The sequence below is a fragment of the Rhipicephalus microplus genome, chromosome 8, assembly GCF_043290135.1.
Source record: "Rhipicephalus microplus isolate Deutch F79 chromosome 8, USDA_Rmic, whole genome shotgun sequence".
In the NCBI taxonomy this organism is placed as follows: domain Eukaryota; kingdom Metazoa; phylum Arthropoda; class Arachnida; order Ixodida; family Ixodidae; genus Rhipicephalus; species Rhipicephalus microplus.
In genome coordinates, this window is record NC_134707.1 from 47,729,222 (window position 1) to 47,747,482 (window position 18,261).

At 43.9% G+C, this 18,261-nt stretch overlaps 1 protein-coding gene across 1 annotated transcript in view; it reads left to right on the forward strand.

The window, feature by feature from the left end:
• Positions 1 to 7,068, forward strand: part of LOC119164438 (venom metalloproteinase BumaMPs1) — a 55,258-nt gene extending 48,190 nt beyond the window's left edge. The window contains exon 14 of the mRNA XM_075871741.1: positions 6,983 to 7,068. Within this exon, the coding sequence (XP_075727856.1) occupies positions 6,983 to 7,048 (66 nt within the window). The 3' untranslated portion in view covers positions 7,049 to 7,068. The remainder of the gene's footprint in view (positions 1 to 6,982) is intronic.
• The last annotated feature ends 11,193 nt before the right edge of the window (positions 7,069 to 18,261 follow it).

Here is an 18,261-nt window from a genome sequence, read left to right on the forward strand (position 1 = left end):
AACTGCCGAAGATCCTTTGCTGTTGATGACGACACTGTAACAGAACTTCAAGAACCTGCCGCTATCTTAACGTAGTCCCGACGTCAAAACATTGCGGCCAGAAGACCTGATGATGCAACGTCAAAATAGTGGTACCAATCGTCGTAGCCGTGACCAGACGTCAGGACCGTAGCACAGCGCCAACAAGCGAACTGGACATTTTCATCAACGGTGATCTCGTCGACAATAGCACTGACCAATATATCGTCATTGAACCGTTCGCCGCCAAGCTCACGTAAGTAAGGACTGCTTGGAATGATCCCGAAATCCAGACTTCTGGGGTCCATATGATAACAGCAGTCGGAGATTGCCCAGCGTGAGCCACAATGAACAACCGGACTTTCCTGCGACCTTCTTATGTTACAACAGTGCTCAAAGGACGTGATGCTTTGGATGGACTTCCTAAGTCATTATGGCACCGTCATCGACCTTGGGTCTTTATCTATAATAATTACCTCAGAGAAAAGGCTGCCGCCCTATACAATGACGGAAAATAACGCATTCAATCTGATAGAAGACCGGATCACCATGCCACCTTTCTCCAGCGTCTTTTGCGCCGGCCCCGAAAAAGCCAGAAACCTTGAAGGCGTAAATGAGGGCAATCAGCACTTGCTCCTAAACCGTCAGATTTCCGTTGCAAGAGGCGTAGCTGAACTTCGTGATGGTGAAAGAAAAGTAGTGCTGGCAAAATTAAGCCACGATTATATGCACCTTAACGTTGATAAGATGGTCGCCCACACCGATGAATTCGTGGATGCCAGCAATGCTTTCACTCTTTTCGATGCTGCCGAAGCTGGTTCGTCTAATCGAGGTCCCCAGCCAGATTTTGGCGTCAACCCGAGCCTTCCGTGGCGCGAGCAAGACCAGCTCAAAGCCATGCTTTTTCAATTCAAGGGCTGCTTCTCGTAGTCATGAAGAATTTGAAAAGCGCTTTCACCAAAGATTGTATCATAATAGAAAAAAGTGCTCGGCCATTCCGACAGAGCCCGCACCAAGTTTCAACGGGCAGACCTGAGGTCGTAAAGAAACAAGTCAATGAAATTCTACGTGACGACATCCTTCAGTCCGTTGGCATCACTCCTGGTAATATTGACGAAGAAAGACGGAAACTTTTATTTTTGCGTCGATTATCACCGCCTTAACGACATCACTAAGAAGGAGTGTACCGTCTTCCACATATAGATGACGCCTTGAACCGACTCCATAGCGATGAGTACTTATTATCGATGGGCCACAAGATCGGCTATTGGCAAATCAAGGTCAATGAAGCAGATTGAGAGAAGACTGCCTTTATCGCACCAGACGTCTTCTTGTAGTCAAAGGTCATGCCGTTTAGTCTTTTCTCGGGGTCTGCGACGTTTCAGCCATGCTAGCTGGATTATGCCAAACTGGCCTCGTCTACTTGAGTGACGTCTTCGTGTTCTCCTAGAGCATCCAGGAGCATTTCCGGGGCCTTGAAGCAGTACTTCAAGCTATCAAGGCCTCTGAACTCACCCTGAGGCCAGAAAAATGTCGCTTCGTGTACGAGGAGCTCTTCTTTTTGGAACACGTTATTAGCAAATGTTTTAGCCTGTCCCAACCTGCGCAAAATGGCTGCCATCACCGATTTCCCGCCACCGACCGACAAGAAGATGATACACCGATTTCTCGGACTGTGCGCCTATGAGAGGTGTTTCGTCACGAGATTCTCACATAACTCCAAGCCGCTAATTAATCTAATAATAAGCAACGTCGAATTTAGGCGGAAAAAGGGAGAAGAAGAAGCCTTTCAGGAACTTAAACAACACATGCAAACACCTCCGATATTTGCGCATTTCCATGAATTCGCCGGAACAGAAGTACACAAATGTAAAAGCAACGTAGAACTCGACGCCGTTCTTGTGCACAGGACTGATTTCCTGGAAAAGGTCGTCAGTTACGCTGGCCTTTCGAAATCGAAGGCCGATGCCAAATATTCCACAACGAAAAAGGAGTGCCTTGCCGTCATCTGGGAATAGTCAAAGTTTTTTCCTTCCCTCTACTGAAACCATTTGTTAAGGTGTTACGGGAGTTTAACGAGGTACACAGCGACCGAGAAGATAGAAGCCGCAGCTGCAAAAGCGTAGCCAGGGAGCGAACAGCCGAGCGAGCCAGGCGATGGCAATGCGCTTCCGCATGTGTCTATCTTCTTCCTCACAATAATCCCCGGTATCGAGAGGTAGCCATCCTGGCGACCTAGAGAGATGTCACAGGGTCATAATACGGCTTGAGATGGTTAATGTGGACTGTTTCTCGTCCCCAACGACGAAGGTCGGTAGATGGCGTTACGGCTTCAACCACATAATTAACAAAAGATGTCTGCGCAACCACGCGTTAGGGTTCATGATAGTTTGGAAGAAGCTTGGACGAAAGGTCGGGAACAGCAAGTGGCAGAACCCAATGCCACACGAGAGAGTTGAGAGTGAATGCGTCAGGAGAGATATAGGATTCGTGACGCTGTTTTTGACAACACTGTTGGTCATGCGTGAAAGAACGGTCCAGTTGTTGGCATTTCTCGGCGTGGTGAGTCACCACAGACACAGCCTAGTAGTCGTCAACGTCTGGATGATATGGTAGAATTGCATCAACAGTGCTAGTGGGATCACGGCCGTATAGCAGGAAGAATGGTAAGAATCCCATGGTGGCTTGAGATGCGGTGCTGTAGGCGAATGTGAGAAACGGGAGAACAATATTTTAAATGCAGTGGTCTCACGCAACGTACATTGACAACATATCACACAGAGTTCGATTAAATTGTTCCGTTAATCCGTTTGTCTGTAGGTGATATGCGGCAGTGGTGCGGTGAATAATTGTGCATTCGGATAGGAGGGATTGCAACACGGAGAAATACAAGGCTCCGATCACTGAGCAGTTCACAAGGGGCGCCGTGGCGCAGAATAAAGCTGCGTAGAATAAACGAGGAAACGTCTTTGGCTGTTGCGGCAGGTAATGCAGCGGTTTCGTCGTATCTTGTCAAGGGATCCACGGCGACGAATATCCAGCGGTTGCCAGTGTGAGGGCATAGAAGAGGCCGGAACAAGTCAATGCCGACGCGATCATATGGGTGGGCGAGTGACCTCTTCACGAACGAAATCTTTAATCTGTACCAGCAGAGATGAGTTGTCAGAAGCAACCGCCAATTCCGACGTTGAAGTCGCCTGTAGATGAGAGTGGTGCGTCGCTGTGCGTAGTTTTCGCAGCTCATCAAAACTTTGGCAAAGATTGATAAGTTCAGACAATGTGGATGGGTTCTTTGCCAGCAGCATCTGAAAGGCGTCGTCTTCAATTCCTTCCAAGATATGCCTGATCTTGTCGGCATCGTTCATTGCGACATCAACGCGGTTACACTGGTCGGTAACGCCTTCAATGTAGCTGGTAAATGTTTCACCATTTTGCTGCCCGGCCACGCAACCGTTGCTCGTAGCGAAGCTTGCGAACAAAGGGGTGCCTGAATACTTCCGCCACGTGCGTTTTGAAAGCAGCCCACGTAGGAAAGTCACGTAGGTGGTTTCCATGTCACGCGCTGGTGACGCCACTCAAATAAAATGAAACCTGTACCACTCAAGATTGGTGGGTCGACATTACCGTCGAGTAAAAGTTAGGAAAGAAACACTTCCACACCGTCTGTCTATCTCGCGAGCCCGTCAAACTGCCATACCAGGACGACCAGGATGATGAGTGCTTCTTAGGAACCATAACTGCCGATGACTTTACAGAGCGACAGTGAGCCAAACGGGAACGAGGGGCCTATCGGAATACCTTGAGGGCTGGACCACCGTCGTCCCAAAAGTATTCGGGTGAGGACTGGCGTTATTTTTCCTGAAAAGGACGTCCCCGAATAGAAGAGCTTCTCTCCAGCCCGAGCCAGCCACCTAATCGTCGTACCTTCGGCAATGCGACCGGAAATTATTAGGCTCTACACGACGACCTGCCGGCTGGACATTTCAGATTTTACCGCATGCTCGCAAGACTAAAGGAAAAGTACGATCGACTGCGCCTTGCCGCCGACGTCTCCCGCTACATAAGAACGTCCCGACACTGTGAGTGACGAAAGATGCCACCCACAAGACCAGTAGGTTTGTTCCATCCAATCGAGCCTCCTCGGCAACCATTTCAGCGGATCGCGATGGTCCTCCTAGGGCCGTTCCCAAAGTCGACTTACGGAAATAATAAATTATCGTAGCTACTGACCACCTCACCTACTGACCACAAGAGCCCTGCCTAAAGGCAGTGCCGCCAAGGTAGCCAAGCACTTCAATGAGAGCATCGTTAATCGACATGGCACCGCAGAGGTCATCATTGCCAGATATGTACGGCGTTTACTGCTGATCTGACTCAGAACAATCATGATATACAGGCAGACAAGGCACCGCCGGATAACGGCGTATGACCTACAAACAAATCGCCTCACCGAGCGTCTAAACAGGAACATCGCCAACATGCAGGCCATTAACGCCGACGTCGAACACAAGACGTAGGACACCAACCTTCTGTACTTGAGTTTCGCATACAGTATGACCGTGCAGCAGATGGCGTGGATGACGTCATACACGTTGGTCTACAGAAAAAAACCTGGCAACGACGCTGGACGTTATGCTGTCCAATGTCGCTCACGAAGAAAACGTCGACGTCACCGTCTAACTGCGGCATTCCGAAGAAGCCAGACAACTCGTCCGCCTCCACATATTGAACCGACAGGCGACTTGCAGCCACCATTACAATCTTCCACGAAGCTTTCTAGAATACCAGCCCGGTGGCCACGTTTTGGTGTGAACATAAGTGACAGACCTTAATTCGAAAATCATGAAATGCATACCATGTAAGTCATGACTACATGCCACGCTCATGGTGCGCTCGCGGTCGTTTCGCTACCTTTGCATATACCATTTTTGGTATTACGGGACGTGAATGGATGACGAAGCTATATATATATATATATATATATATATATATATATAATGAGTGGGGCAAACATGATAATCGTGAGATACGTCTCATGTAAGAACAATATTACATGCCAAGCTCAAGATGCGCTCGTGGCTGTTTGGCTAGCTTCACGTATACCAAATTTTTAATATGTGACGCGAACGGATGACGAAAGTAAATGACACATCCAAACATGATAATTATGACATGCCTGTTAGGTAACAATATGGCTACATGCCACACTCATCATGTGGTCGCGGCCATTTTGTTAGCTTTAAATATACGAATATTGCTACCACGCCACGTGAGTGAATAACGAAGGTAAATGACGCGTCTAAGCATGATAACCATGACAGTTTTCGTGTGGAACATGAGTACAGAGTATGCCCATAGCGTGCTTGCAGCGTTTTCGTTACCTTCATATATACTAAATTTGGTATAACGTGACGTGAATAGACGACGATGGTAAATAATACGTCCAGACATTAAAATCATAACATAAAAGCCATGTACGACATAATTTACAGCCGCCTCGTAACGTATTTTTGATTTTAAAGTGACTATTCAACGTTCTTTGTTCATCCTTTCCATATAATCGATTCCCACTGTACTTGGTATCTGCCAATTTTTTGGCGCGAACTGATAGCTTATCTTTTTTACGTTATTATTGTGCTATCATCTTTTGTTAAAGCATCAGGACGATAGATTTTTTTAAAGAGGTGATGCCACATTCCTTCCTTATATTCTGCCATAGCCCCTTTTCACTGTTAGTAATTCTCAGCGCTAACCACACCAGCATGCAGTGTTCGACAAGGTTCAGGACAGTAGCAGAAGATTTCGTCAAGTGTACAACCAGTTTGCGAACATCACAGATAAATCTAACACCCACGCGGCTGCTAGTGATAAATCTACTGTATTTATTTGAAAGTGTATAAATGTCGACACAGTAAGCGCTTGTCAGTTGATCGGCAACCGACGCTCTCTTCGCTGCTATTGGTACCAGTGTTTCGGTCTTATCTGACTTTTCTTTCACCTGGCCACAACTTTAGCCAACTAAACAGTTTCATCTGACCATCGGGTTTGCTCCCTTCGTCTGCCTCACGACCCTGTGACAATTGATTTATATGTGAGGTTTAACGTCCCAAAACCACCATATGATTATGAGAGACGCCGTAGTGAAGGGCTCCAAAAATTTCCACCACCTGAGGTTCTTTAACGTGCACACAAATCTGAGCACATGCGCCTACAACATTTCCGCCTCCATCGGAAATGCAGCCACAGCAGCCGGGACTCGATCCCGCGACCTGCGGGTCAGCAGCCGACTACCTTAACCACTAGACCACCGCGGCGGGGCCCGTGACAATATAGTATTGTTTTTCCCAAAGTGGTTTCAACAAACCTTGTTCCTCTTTGGTTGAACACTTTCTAGCCATGTAGGAAACCTTTGTACAGTCCACACCCTGACCAAAAAATCCTTAATTGATTTTATTCATATTTATCGACTTTTCGGTCTTGTGCAAGATAATAAACTTCTGCTCGCAACCAAAGACGCTAATGCCGACGCTAAAATGTCTGTGAACAGTGCTCTTTATAGCTATTGCGTTAAGGTGACATGATGCATCTGTTCGGCTGCTCAGCCATGGTTGTTTTCTTCCCGCTCTCTTAAATACTATAGCATGTACCCATGATGAACAGAAACAGGCTATCCTAAAGTTTTTCAATCAAGTGAAACGGCTAATGAAGCCAAGGAACGTATAGGAGACATTATCTGAAGCGTTTTGTTGTAATGCTATGACAATTATCTATATACACAATATTTAAAATGAACAAAAACACCATTTTACCATTTTTCCTGTGTTTGCCAGTAAAAATAGAGACAGAAACAGCCCCTCCTGATTAAATAAAGGGCTCACATTTGTTTACAGCCAGCATTATTCTCCGCAATGTTATTATTGTGCGCATCACTTTATATTGGTTCTTCTTTTGATTTTTCTCTCAGATATGCATCAACGGAGAATGCGTTCCAGATAAAAGAGGGTATCGAGAACTACCCTACAAGGAATAAAAATAAATTCTGAAAGCTGAGCTCACCTATTTTATGTATTTGTCTTCGCGTTAACGTTAAACCTACACAATGGCTGGACATATGCCACCTTCGAAAATTCTCGTACACTGATCTGTCTTACGGACGCCTAATTTTTACTATAGTAGCACCATGCTGGTGTTTTCAATTGAATTATGACGGATGCGACGGTGGTTGGACGCTGTGCTTCTTGAAGATGGCTTTTACGTCGTGTATTGGACGACTCGTTCTTTTTTTGTGGACATACGCCAGAGGACCTTGCTTAACAATAGTTCTTTGTGATAACTCTACGTTTAAAAGCCACTTATATGCTAAATTGTCCTTTTTATTGAAGAAGTTACCCGAATCATTGATTTAAGTCTAGCGTTTCCCGAGGCAGCCCTTTCAATTACGTGTTTTTGTTGGTGAACGGAGCTGATGTGATGATATAAAAGTGCTTATGTAAAAAAGCTGAAAAGCAGCTTTATAAACTCACCACGCAGTTGATACCTAACAGTTACTCAATAGTGCGCACCTTACGGGAAGTGAAGGGTGATAACTTTAAGAATAATTAGGTTAATCGAATGGTCAATTATGCCAATCAAGGCAAGGAGGCTTGAATTGGTGTTTTGAACTGCGGTTAAATATCATCACATAAATTGAAGTCTCTTAGATGAAATGAAAGTGTTTCTTGCGTTGACTTGAACCTATTTTAACGTTCTTCAAGAGTATTGCGGCAGAAACATGTATCAACGTTTTCAGGTCATGTCAGTTGGAAAGTGTTGCACTGAAGGTGACACAACTTTGTATTTTTTGTGAGTATTGACTATTACGTAACAAGCTGCAATGTCAAGTACTTTTGATGGTGTTTGCTTGGAGAGTGAACCACAGCGCGTGCCTAAAGATATACTGCGACATTAGCAAAATATATTTCGGGGATGTTACGTGATGATAAAGCGGGGTCAAGTTAAGAAGTTCAAGAGAGTAAGCATACTTACCCACAGCGCGCCGTGCTGTCGAAGTGAATATGCTAAGAAGGCGAATGATCGGTAGAACATCTTCAAACTTTCAAATTTTTCTGCAGCTTTAAAAGCGTGGAAAACTGCCATTCGACAAAAGAATTTTCCAAGTGACACTCAAGACCTACAATTGAGACCTACATATTAAAGTAGAGAGCTTGATTTCTCTCTTCTGGCACATGTTTGGTGTTAACAGGGCGCATGTTCCACGTGGTCGGTAGACAACAAAGCCGCGTGCTGTTTCCCAAAATTTTCCGAACATTCCTGCACACCTGTTTAATCTAACAGCCCCAAAGCTCAACGGGAAAACTCTAATGATGAATGGAAGAGTGAAGCATGACGATCGTGTGTCGGGAAGTGGCGGCGATGTGTGTGACGTAAACACAGGAAACGGATACGTTGATGAAGTTGCTGGCGTTTATTACAATGGAAGATAATATTCAGAAAAATCACTTGTTTCTTTGCTTCGATATGGAGCGCACGATAGAGTCCTGGAATGTCGATTGTATCACTATAGACTTTTTTAAGTTATTGAAAACAGCACCACTTACATCACCAACAAATCTATGGTGGCAAGAGAATGCTTCGCTCTTGCCCTAAGCTCAAGGAAAAGGCTTGGTATTCTTGTATATACTGCAAACATGGTTTATATGATCACCCATAAACTCACAATAAGAAAGTATCGGCTTTTCACGGTTGCATTCATAACCTGAAATGTACGTTGGCTATCAGAGCAACTCAATCTTCTGCATTTCTGCCGCAGCACATGCCCTGACGATACAAGACGTGTGGAAGAGCACTTAGTGCTTCACAATGGCTCACGAAGGATAGTGTCCCCCATGCTATAACACAAAGCACGAACAAAGCGAGAAAAAGAAATAAACCAAAAAATTGGCCCCGTATGTGCATGTTACACTGCAAATGTCGTCGAAAGACGATAGCCTTGCGTGCGATGAGAGGGAAAAAACAGTTATTTGAGGTTCTGCGCCCGAAAATTAGTTAATGGTATTCTGGAGGTGCTGCGTTACAGTGCCTAGAGCGTGCAGCGGAGGTGAAGGATAGCATCAAGTCACGTTACACGTGAGACATGAGCGTCATCTGGCACTTATCTTGGAAGACGAAGCGCGTGGCGCCCGTTTCAAAGGTGACAGGGTATAGAACGCAAGGCAGCGGGTAGATGCCACCACCATCTCGTCTTAGCAAAGCGTTGGAAACACTCGCCTTTTCGTGCAAGCGTACCATGGTGAGCGCTGCGTGATAAGCGCTACGGTCCTTAGAATTACTTGTGTATGCCTTTTCTAGTTAAAGACGCACATGCAGAATATATCGGGGTTGCTATGGTGCCCCATACATGCGCAATAATAGCTTTTCAATAGACAATCGCGCAAGTAGGAACGCTTAATCTTGAGCAAATTTAGTGGGCGCTGCGAACGGGGACGGTCGTTTGCAAGTGCCGGGTGCTGTTAAAAGTGGACAAACAGACAGATGTACAGTTAGCCAGACAGACAGACAGACAGACAGACAGCAGAAAGACAGACAGACAGACAGACAGACAGACAGACAGACAGACAGACAGACAGACAGACAGACAGACAGACCAAAATTTTTGCGTCGAGCGTCCCCAAGAACGACGGTCGTCTTTAAAAAAAACGAACCAAGCTTCATTAAACATTCTGCATAACAATGGCAATTAGGCCACCAATTTTCGGTAAAAAAAGTTAGGAACGCCGTTCGCGCAATAAAAACATGGTTTTCAAAAGTGTTTACCAGCCAGTCAAGTGTAACTCAAGTATAGTCAAGAATAACCGCAGCCTCTCGCACTTACAACCAACCGCAACAGTCATGAATGAACGCTATTTATTACAGTTACGAAATTAATTCAATAATAAGTAGGTACTGGCGTGATCCTTAAAACTAAGTAGTATTCGCTCAGTCCCTATCAAGCTAGTTCAGCTAAAATTCATTTGTGCAAATACGACCACCTTGCTGTTCTGTATGCACAAAAAGCAGACTATGCTTCTTCAGCAATCCGAACTAAAGTCAATCCGAACAAGACCGTAGCGCCGCCACTCCGCGGGATAAGGAAAGGGGTTGCTTATTCTTGCTGCTACCGCGCGAATTTACCAAACTTATAGAATCTAAAAATGTTGGAATGTACAAGATGAAGGCAACTGCTCATGTTTTATTGATTTAATTAAACTACAGACATAAAAGCGTATAAAGATATAAATACAGTTTCACTAGAAGAGATGAAGGGACTAGCTAATTTCAAACCTTAAGATTACGAAACAGCTAAGGAGGAAAAAAATGAAATTTATGGCAATCAAAATAAGCAAAACTATGCACGTCGCACCTACAAGGATAGCTAAAAAAAACTCGGTGCGATCCCGACTTGACTTGGCAGCTATGCAGTGAGCACAACTCCCTGGTCATCTAACCTCAACGATCATAATATGTCTGAATTGTGGTGGTGTGTCACAAAAGACTGCAAAAGTTGACATGATGGAGGTTGGTTTTGCACACAGTTTACCATAGTGCAAAACGCTACCGCTAGTTTTCGAAAGCTATGGCTGACTGCACGGTTTCGTTGTTAACAAAAGCAAATAAGAAGTTCTATTTGAAAAGAATTTTTAGAAGTAAAGCTATCATTGCTCGCGTAAATGTAAGATGCAAAACAAAACATGGCTAATGGCTCTGTCTGGGCATCGATATCACGCGAAAGTGAAACATGTGTTCACAAAGCCAGCCGAGCATTCATCTTTCGTGATTTTGCCAGAAGGGTGTAGGAGTGAATGCTACAGCAACAAATTGTAACCTCACGCAAACAACAGAGAGCAGCTCAATACCTGCAGCATTGCATAAAGCAGAAAGCAGGCACGAAAACAGCATGTACCCGGCGAGCGCGGACTGCAAATGTCACAACTCGATACATAGCACACTGGTCAGACAGAAAGACGCATGAAACACATACACGCACAGGACGAACGCGATGTGTCACAATTTTTTCTTTGTGTGTGAACAGCGGGCTCCTTTGGCGCGTAGTGGCGCAAATCGTACGGCGCATAGCACGTACCACAGCAACAACCTTAAGAAAAGTTTTCGGCTCATTGGCTCTTCTTCTGATTCAGTCACCGCAAAGGAGGCCACGCTACGATGTCTCAAATCCTCTCGGTTTGCCTGGGCTGTCACGTGTGCAGAGGTAAAGGTCACGCCTTGGGTGCCTTTTAACGCGATGGAGTTAAAGAGCTTGTCTCGCAGAAAACACGCCGCCAGCGTCGGTCCCGTTGGTGGTGAGCGAAAAGTCGTCTGTGCATCGGTGACTGAAAAATCAAGTTACCGAGATAGCCACGGGAGGCCGCTACTAGTCCACGCGTGCGCGCGCAATCCCACTGAGAAAGCCGTGCATTCGAAGAAAAAAAGTGCTCAAGGTCACGAGGCGCGGTACTTTCTTTTCCCTGCCACCCCTCCTTGCTCAGCTTCCAACGCTTTCGTAGGGATGAGAGAAGATATAGTGCAATTGCAGCATGCGACAGACCATCGTAACTCCACTCGCACTGTACGGATTATGTCACTTTTGTTCTTGTTTCATTGCTCGCGCTTATGAAGGGAACGATTGGCACGGTAATTTGATGCAGTCGTCTTGAAGTGGTGGGCAGCGGTTGACAAACCACTTTTTTATGACAAAGATAAGTGATCTGTACCAAGTACTATGCTTTCTGATATGCTTGTCAACACTGTAGATCGCAGGGTAATACGTTCTGCTTCACAGTACTATCTTTTTTTTTCGCGTTCAAGCTGCACAGCACCACACAACAGCTTTGCGGCATCACACCCCTAAAAATGCCGTCAGACACACACGCTCCCACCAAAGATTCGTACTCGATCACCGGAAACATGAGGCAAGGTACACCCAGATATGACTACATACAAAAAACAAGATAAAAAAGCACATAAAGAAGCACACGGACAGGCAAAACACCTCATGCAACAACATTTTAACACGAAGTGTCGCCCGCTATTATAGATAGAGTTTCAGCGCCCTCACCTAAAAAGCGGCCGCAACTGCTAACTCAGCGGAAAAGCACCTGTCCGTAGACGGTGGCGAGACACAACAGACCACACCTTCGTTTTTATGCAGCGACCGTGGCACTGTTGATGCAGAAGCCACAAAATATACGTGGACGTTAACAAGCCACGGCCGCTCATTAACTCTTACAGCAGCAGTGCACAAACACAGTACCAGCACATATTAGGGAATGCTTTTGAAACAGAGCTGTGTCACTTCTTTACTTGCTGCTTACAGACGGCGTCGCTGGGTCTTGTCGAGGAGAACGGCTATGTGATGAACTGTTGGCAATCACAGAAAGCATCTCCTGTGAAGTTTTTGTCGTTGTTATTTGAGACGCTGATCAAAAATACGCATCCGCTATTTGTTGTCCCTTTCGGAGCGATGTACTTCCCACAAGTGAGATGGCTCACCGTCCGGGTTCACGCCGTGCTTACCAGCAGCCACATGCTGGTTCAGTCTGCCTCCCATAAGTGCTCGCCAACACGCTGTATTTTTCACATTAGTTCACACGTGGACTGGACAATTCGAACGGTACCTTAACCAGCAAACATTGTTTTCTGAGAAACAAAATGTACACTGTAAAAAAACTTTTGTCAAAACGACGCTGAATATAACGGCAGCTCTATTTCCAAGCTTATGGCCGTCAAAATAACGACAGGTCGTCGTTTTCAAATGACGGCGCAATTTTGTCATTTTGACATGTTTTCCGTCATTTCACAATGCAAGCAAACTGTCAAGTTTATTTATTTATTTATTTTTACATACTGCAGCCTGAATTGGGCTATCACAGGAGTGGGTTTGCCATACATCAGCACACACAAGAATACAACTCCTAACAAACAGGAATAGAACTCTTCATAAACACATTCCGAATCAATACATTCATGCAAGAAATCACAACTCCTAATAAACAAATCGCGAATCAATACATTCATGCAAGAAGTCTTCTAAAGGCAATGATCTAGTTGACCCAGGCAATACATTTCATTTTTCTATAGTTAGCGGAAAAAAGCTGAATTTAAATATGTTAGTACGTGGATGGAATGGTGTCGGGTTGAGTTTGTGGCTATTACTTGTGCGTTTCAGTTTATCAGGAGACAGATATTCATCAGTTAATGCGTAGCGTGGGGTATTAACAAGATATACGGCAACTTTAGGCATTCGAACTCGCGTCGCTCAGACAGGGTTAGCAGACCTAGCGTAGCAAGTTGAGAGGAGGGTGAGAAATTCCAGTCGTAACGACGAAAAATGAAACGGATGGCTTTCTCCTGAACGGATTCTAGTGTGCTGATTTCCGATTTTTTATGACGGTTTCATACGAGGCAGGCATATTCGAGGAAGGGCCGGATGCGCGATTTATACGTTAGCAACCTTGTTTCGGATGGAGCATCTTTTATTGTACGATTTAGGTAGCCCAGTTTCTTCGAAGCTTTATTGCAAGAGTATTCGATATGGCTAGACCAAGAAATATTGGGTGTGAAGATGAGGCCTAGGTACTTATACTCGAACACACGTGACAGAGAGGAGCCATTGAAGGAGTAATCGAAAAACGAAACGGAGCTGCGTTTACAGAAGGAAAGAGCAACTGTTTTAGTAAAGTGTATGTTCATTCGCCATGTGTCACACCATCTGCAAAATTGTGCAAAAAAACCATTAAGCAAATTGTGGTGATCATTGGTATTAATTACATGATATAGGACACAGTCATCAGCGTAAAGGCGGATTTTCGCAGGCACACAATTGGGCAAATCATTTATGTGCAATAAGAACAAAAGTAATCCCAGGACTGAACCCTGAGAAACTCCGGTTGAAACATTCACAACAGACGAGTTTGAGGAATTAAAAGAAACAAACTGAGAACGGTTGTTTAAAAAGCTAGCAATACAGTCAACTAAGGAATAATTGTTAAGAACAGTGTGAAGTTTGCGCAGAAGTTTGGAATGTGTAACAGAGCCGAATGCTTTTGCAAAGTCGATGAAAGTTGCATCAATTTGGTAACCGGAGTCTATAGCATTCAAAATGTGATGAGAAAATTCTACAAGCTGGATTGTTGTACTGAAACCTTGATGAAAACCATGCTGGGCATTACTTAGGATGTTATTATTTTCAAGAAACCTCATGATATGCGCAAAGATTGTGTGCTCTTAAAGTTTACTTGATTGAGACGTTAATAAAATTGGGCGATAGTTTAATGGTGGCTGCTTGCTGCCAGATTTATGCGTAGGAAGAATTTTCGCTAATTTTAAAGCTGAAGGAACAGTTGAAGTGCGTAAGGACTTTTGAAAAATTATGGTCAAGTAGCGGCTCGTCCACTCACAATATCTAAGAAGAAAAATATTAGGAATGCCGTCAGGACCAAGAGATTTCTTATTTCCCAGGTACAAAATTAGGTTCATAACACCATCGAGAGATACGGAAATATCACTGATTGAGTTATTTGAACCATGGAGAAAGCTAGGGATGTCTAAGTTGTCAGTCGTGAATACCAATTAGAGGTATTCGTTGAACGCGTTAGAAATGGTTGAGGGGTCACGGCAGGTGACGTTATTTAAAACAACTGTATTTGTGGCAGCTGAAGTGGGTAAAATAGAAGCCCAAAGTTGTTTGGGGTTGCTTTTGAAAAAATCTTTCAACGTAACGTTGCAATAGAAGTCCTTCGACGAATTAATTTCGATCCGAAGTTCTTCTTTGGTGAGGTTAAATTCCTCTATTTTAAGGGTGTCACCATTTCTTTTTAAATGTCTCAGTCTGGCAACCCGACGCGACAGGTGAAGTATATCACGCGATATCCAGGGAAGGTGAGGGTTTTTCTTTTTCGTTTTTATTGGGACAAAGCGCTCAATACAAGTTGCCACAGTCTTTCCAAAAGAAGCCACCAGAGAATTAATATCATTAAATTCGCTGAGGCGTTCGAAATCATCAAAAGAATCTGACAAAAGATCAAAAAGAGACGCTTCACCGGCTCGTGAAAAATGGGGAAATGTAGAATAGACAAAATGGTTGGTATGTACAGGAACAGAAGTTGATACTAGAACAGCCTTGTGGTCTGAATTACCATCAGCGACTTCGCATTCATAACCATGGTCTAAGAGGAAAGGACGAACAAAAACTAAATCTAAAACTGCATCCCCTCGTGTGTTAGTTTCAACAATCTGTTTTAAACAAAAATACAGCGAAAAGTCTAACAGAACTTTGCAAATTTCTACGTCATAGCCTATGAGCGAAAGAGATGGCCACAAAATACCTGGAGTGTTGAAATCTTTCAGGCAGATCGAGTTGGAAGTAGATAAGAAACACTCGTGCATAAAAGTTGTTAAAGCGAACAGCTGATCTATGTTCGATGATAGCGAGTGGTAGATTACGCCAAAAACTATGAAAATGCTTCTAAAAAAGACCTTGCACCACACAGATTCGGTATCAGGTGGACTCGGTATAATTAAAAATTTAAGATCAGACCGTAAAAGTAGTGCGACACCCCCTCCCCTGCCATGACGTCTGTCAGTTCTGATGTTTGTAAAACGTGGGGGTGTTACTTCGCTATCGTATATATGTTCATTTAACCAAGTTTATGTTACGCCAGCTTTATTCGGTGAATGGGCCGTGATAAGTGAAAGAAAATTTGGGAACTTGTTGACTAGGCTTCTGGCATTAACATTTAGGATGCGCAGGGGCTCGTTAGGATAATTCCTGAGGCATCAAGGAGCTTTAGTGGTGACATTAGAAGAAGCTTTTGCTGGGCGAGAATGAATCCTAATGAGGGTGTTAGTGTCATCGTTCCAGTTGTACATATCTTGATCTATAAACACATGATCAAAACTTAAACGTGCAATGAAGCCCTTATCCCGAAAGGGTTGTGATGCTTCCCACAACCTCTTTCAGATTGTTTGTACGTGCAATGAATATTCTTTAAAAACGCGAAAGTTAGACCCTTGAAGTTGGTAGCCATTTTTAAGGACAGATGTTTTTTCACGATAGTCAAGCAGCTTTATGATAATGGGACGCGGACGATCGGCTTGCTTACGTCCAATCCTTAGACACCTTTTGATATTAGGGCAATCAATTTGCAGGTTTCTTTTGAACCATTCAGAAAGGTTAGACAGAAGAAGGTCAAAGGATTGATCTGGTGTCTCAGCGAGGCCATGCAGCATCAAATTATTGCGAAGAGATCGGTTTTCTAGATCATCGTTCCGCATAGAGAGTTGCTTGATTTTGATTTGTAGCTGCTGAATATCGCTGTTCACTTTGTTACCAGCAGCTGTAGAAGGCGTGACGGAAAGAGATTCAAATGCCGAGACACGAGTCTCCAAAGCATCAAACCTAGGATTGACAACTTTATGATACTTCTTCATATCAGCTATATCTTGCGATATACGTTGCTGACCCTTAATTAATTCGGTAAGCATTTGAGTCACTGAAGACCAGTCAGCATCCGCTGCATCAAAATTACCCGTCTCATCAGAAAGGACGAACCACGTAAATGAGTGTTAGCCTTGTTTAACTTAGGAGGCCTCAGGTTCAATTCTACATTACCGCGCAAGACAATCCTGCTAACACAGACAATAAGGTCTATGAACTCGCCCACTGAAAAAAGCAGGCGTCGACGATGTCCTTTTATGCCTTGCCGACGATGTCTCCGAGCCTTGCTGGTCAACGATTCAAGGAACCAGGATGTCGTCATCATAGATGATGGCACGTAGAACACCAGCCGACGAGGCAACGAACATGCCAGGGCTATCTCTAGCGAGGCTGATAGGGACGTCCATGCCAGCAGGACCAGAGTTGTCCACGTAGCGAAATTTGGTCGAAGAACGGTAGTTCATGGTATTGCTTCCAAGGCGAAGAAATTCGGACGAGTTGGTGACAGGATCGGTGAGGCAGGCCAAACACTGCGTAAAAAGCAGAAAACGGTTCAGCATTCTGCCAACGCTGCTGTGAACATTTGCACCGAAAAAACTTAATGTCGTCATTTGCAAGTGACGGTATTCATTCATCATATTGACGTTTTTTTAGTGAACTCCATACACAACTGAACAGTCCGATTGGCAACATTTCAGCGTCAAAATGACGGCAAGTTGTCAGTTTTAGATTTAGGCAATTACTAATTAGTGTCGTTTATTGTATCTTTGTCAAGTAAAACTATTATTAGACCATCAATGTAGCATTTTCTTTGTAATGTGGTGGCAGACTCTCAATGCATTGTGGATAACGGCTCATAAGAACAACTGTATTCTGTGTCAATATGAATTGTGGTGTAGTCTACGTCGCCATGCCACTGTCATTCAAGTTGGGTAGCACTGCATAAAATATGCAAGGAAAGGTTTTGCGAATACTGGCACATTTATTCCTTAAATTATTTTGAGAAGGTTGAGCACCTTCAAGCTACTCCACTTACTTCATCTTTACCAGAGCGCTTAGTCAGGTTAATCTGCCCCTTATACCTAAGAACGAAATAGAATGACAAAATAAGTCCATGCTCCAGAAACGATGCCAGTCACGTACTTGGGCTTCAGAAATGAAACACCAGAAATGTGTCAACTGCACTAACTTCTTTGATACAGACACTTCATTATGAAATTAAAGGACATCAGGCAGAAATTCTGTGCAGCGAGTTTACTTGTTTTTGTCATATGCTGAAAATATTGGAACATATAAACAGAAAACATTATTATCTTACAGTATTGCGAGAAGTTGTGCCTTTTATAAAAAATGCTAAACATGCAGCATATTGCAACTTTTTGTCAAGGCAAAAAATAAGTACAAAATGAGTAACCTATTAGTGTCTTGATATAGTAGCACCTTGACATGATTGACATGACTGCAAACACTGGATCGTTATAGTTGATTGAACTAGCAAAATTATATAAAGTATTTAGTGTGACACTGTTTCACTTGGGTGCCTAAAGTTTGATGTGCCATCTAGTCTACACAACATTCTTCTGCAAAATATAATGGCTCCATAACTACTTCTCACAATCACATATACCTGCACAATTTTTCTTTAGCATGATCGGAGATGGTCGAAAACTGACCGGGTACGTTTGATAAGAAATGACCTAATACATTTAACATGGCCACCAAATGGTTGAGACACTTGGCTTAGAATGATTCAGGTGTTACCCTTAGATAAA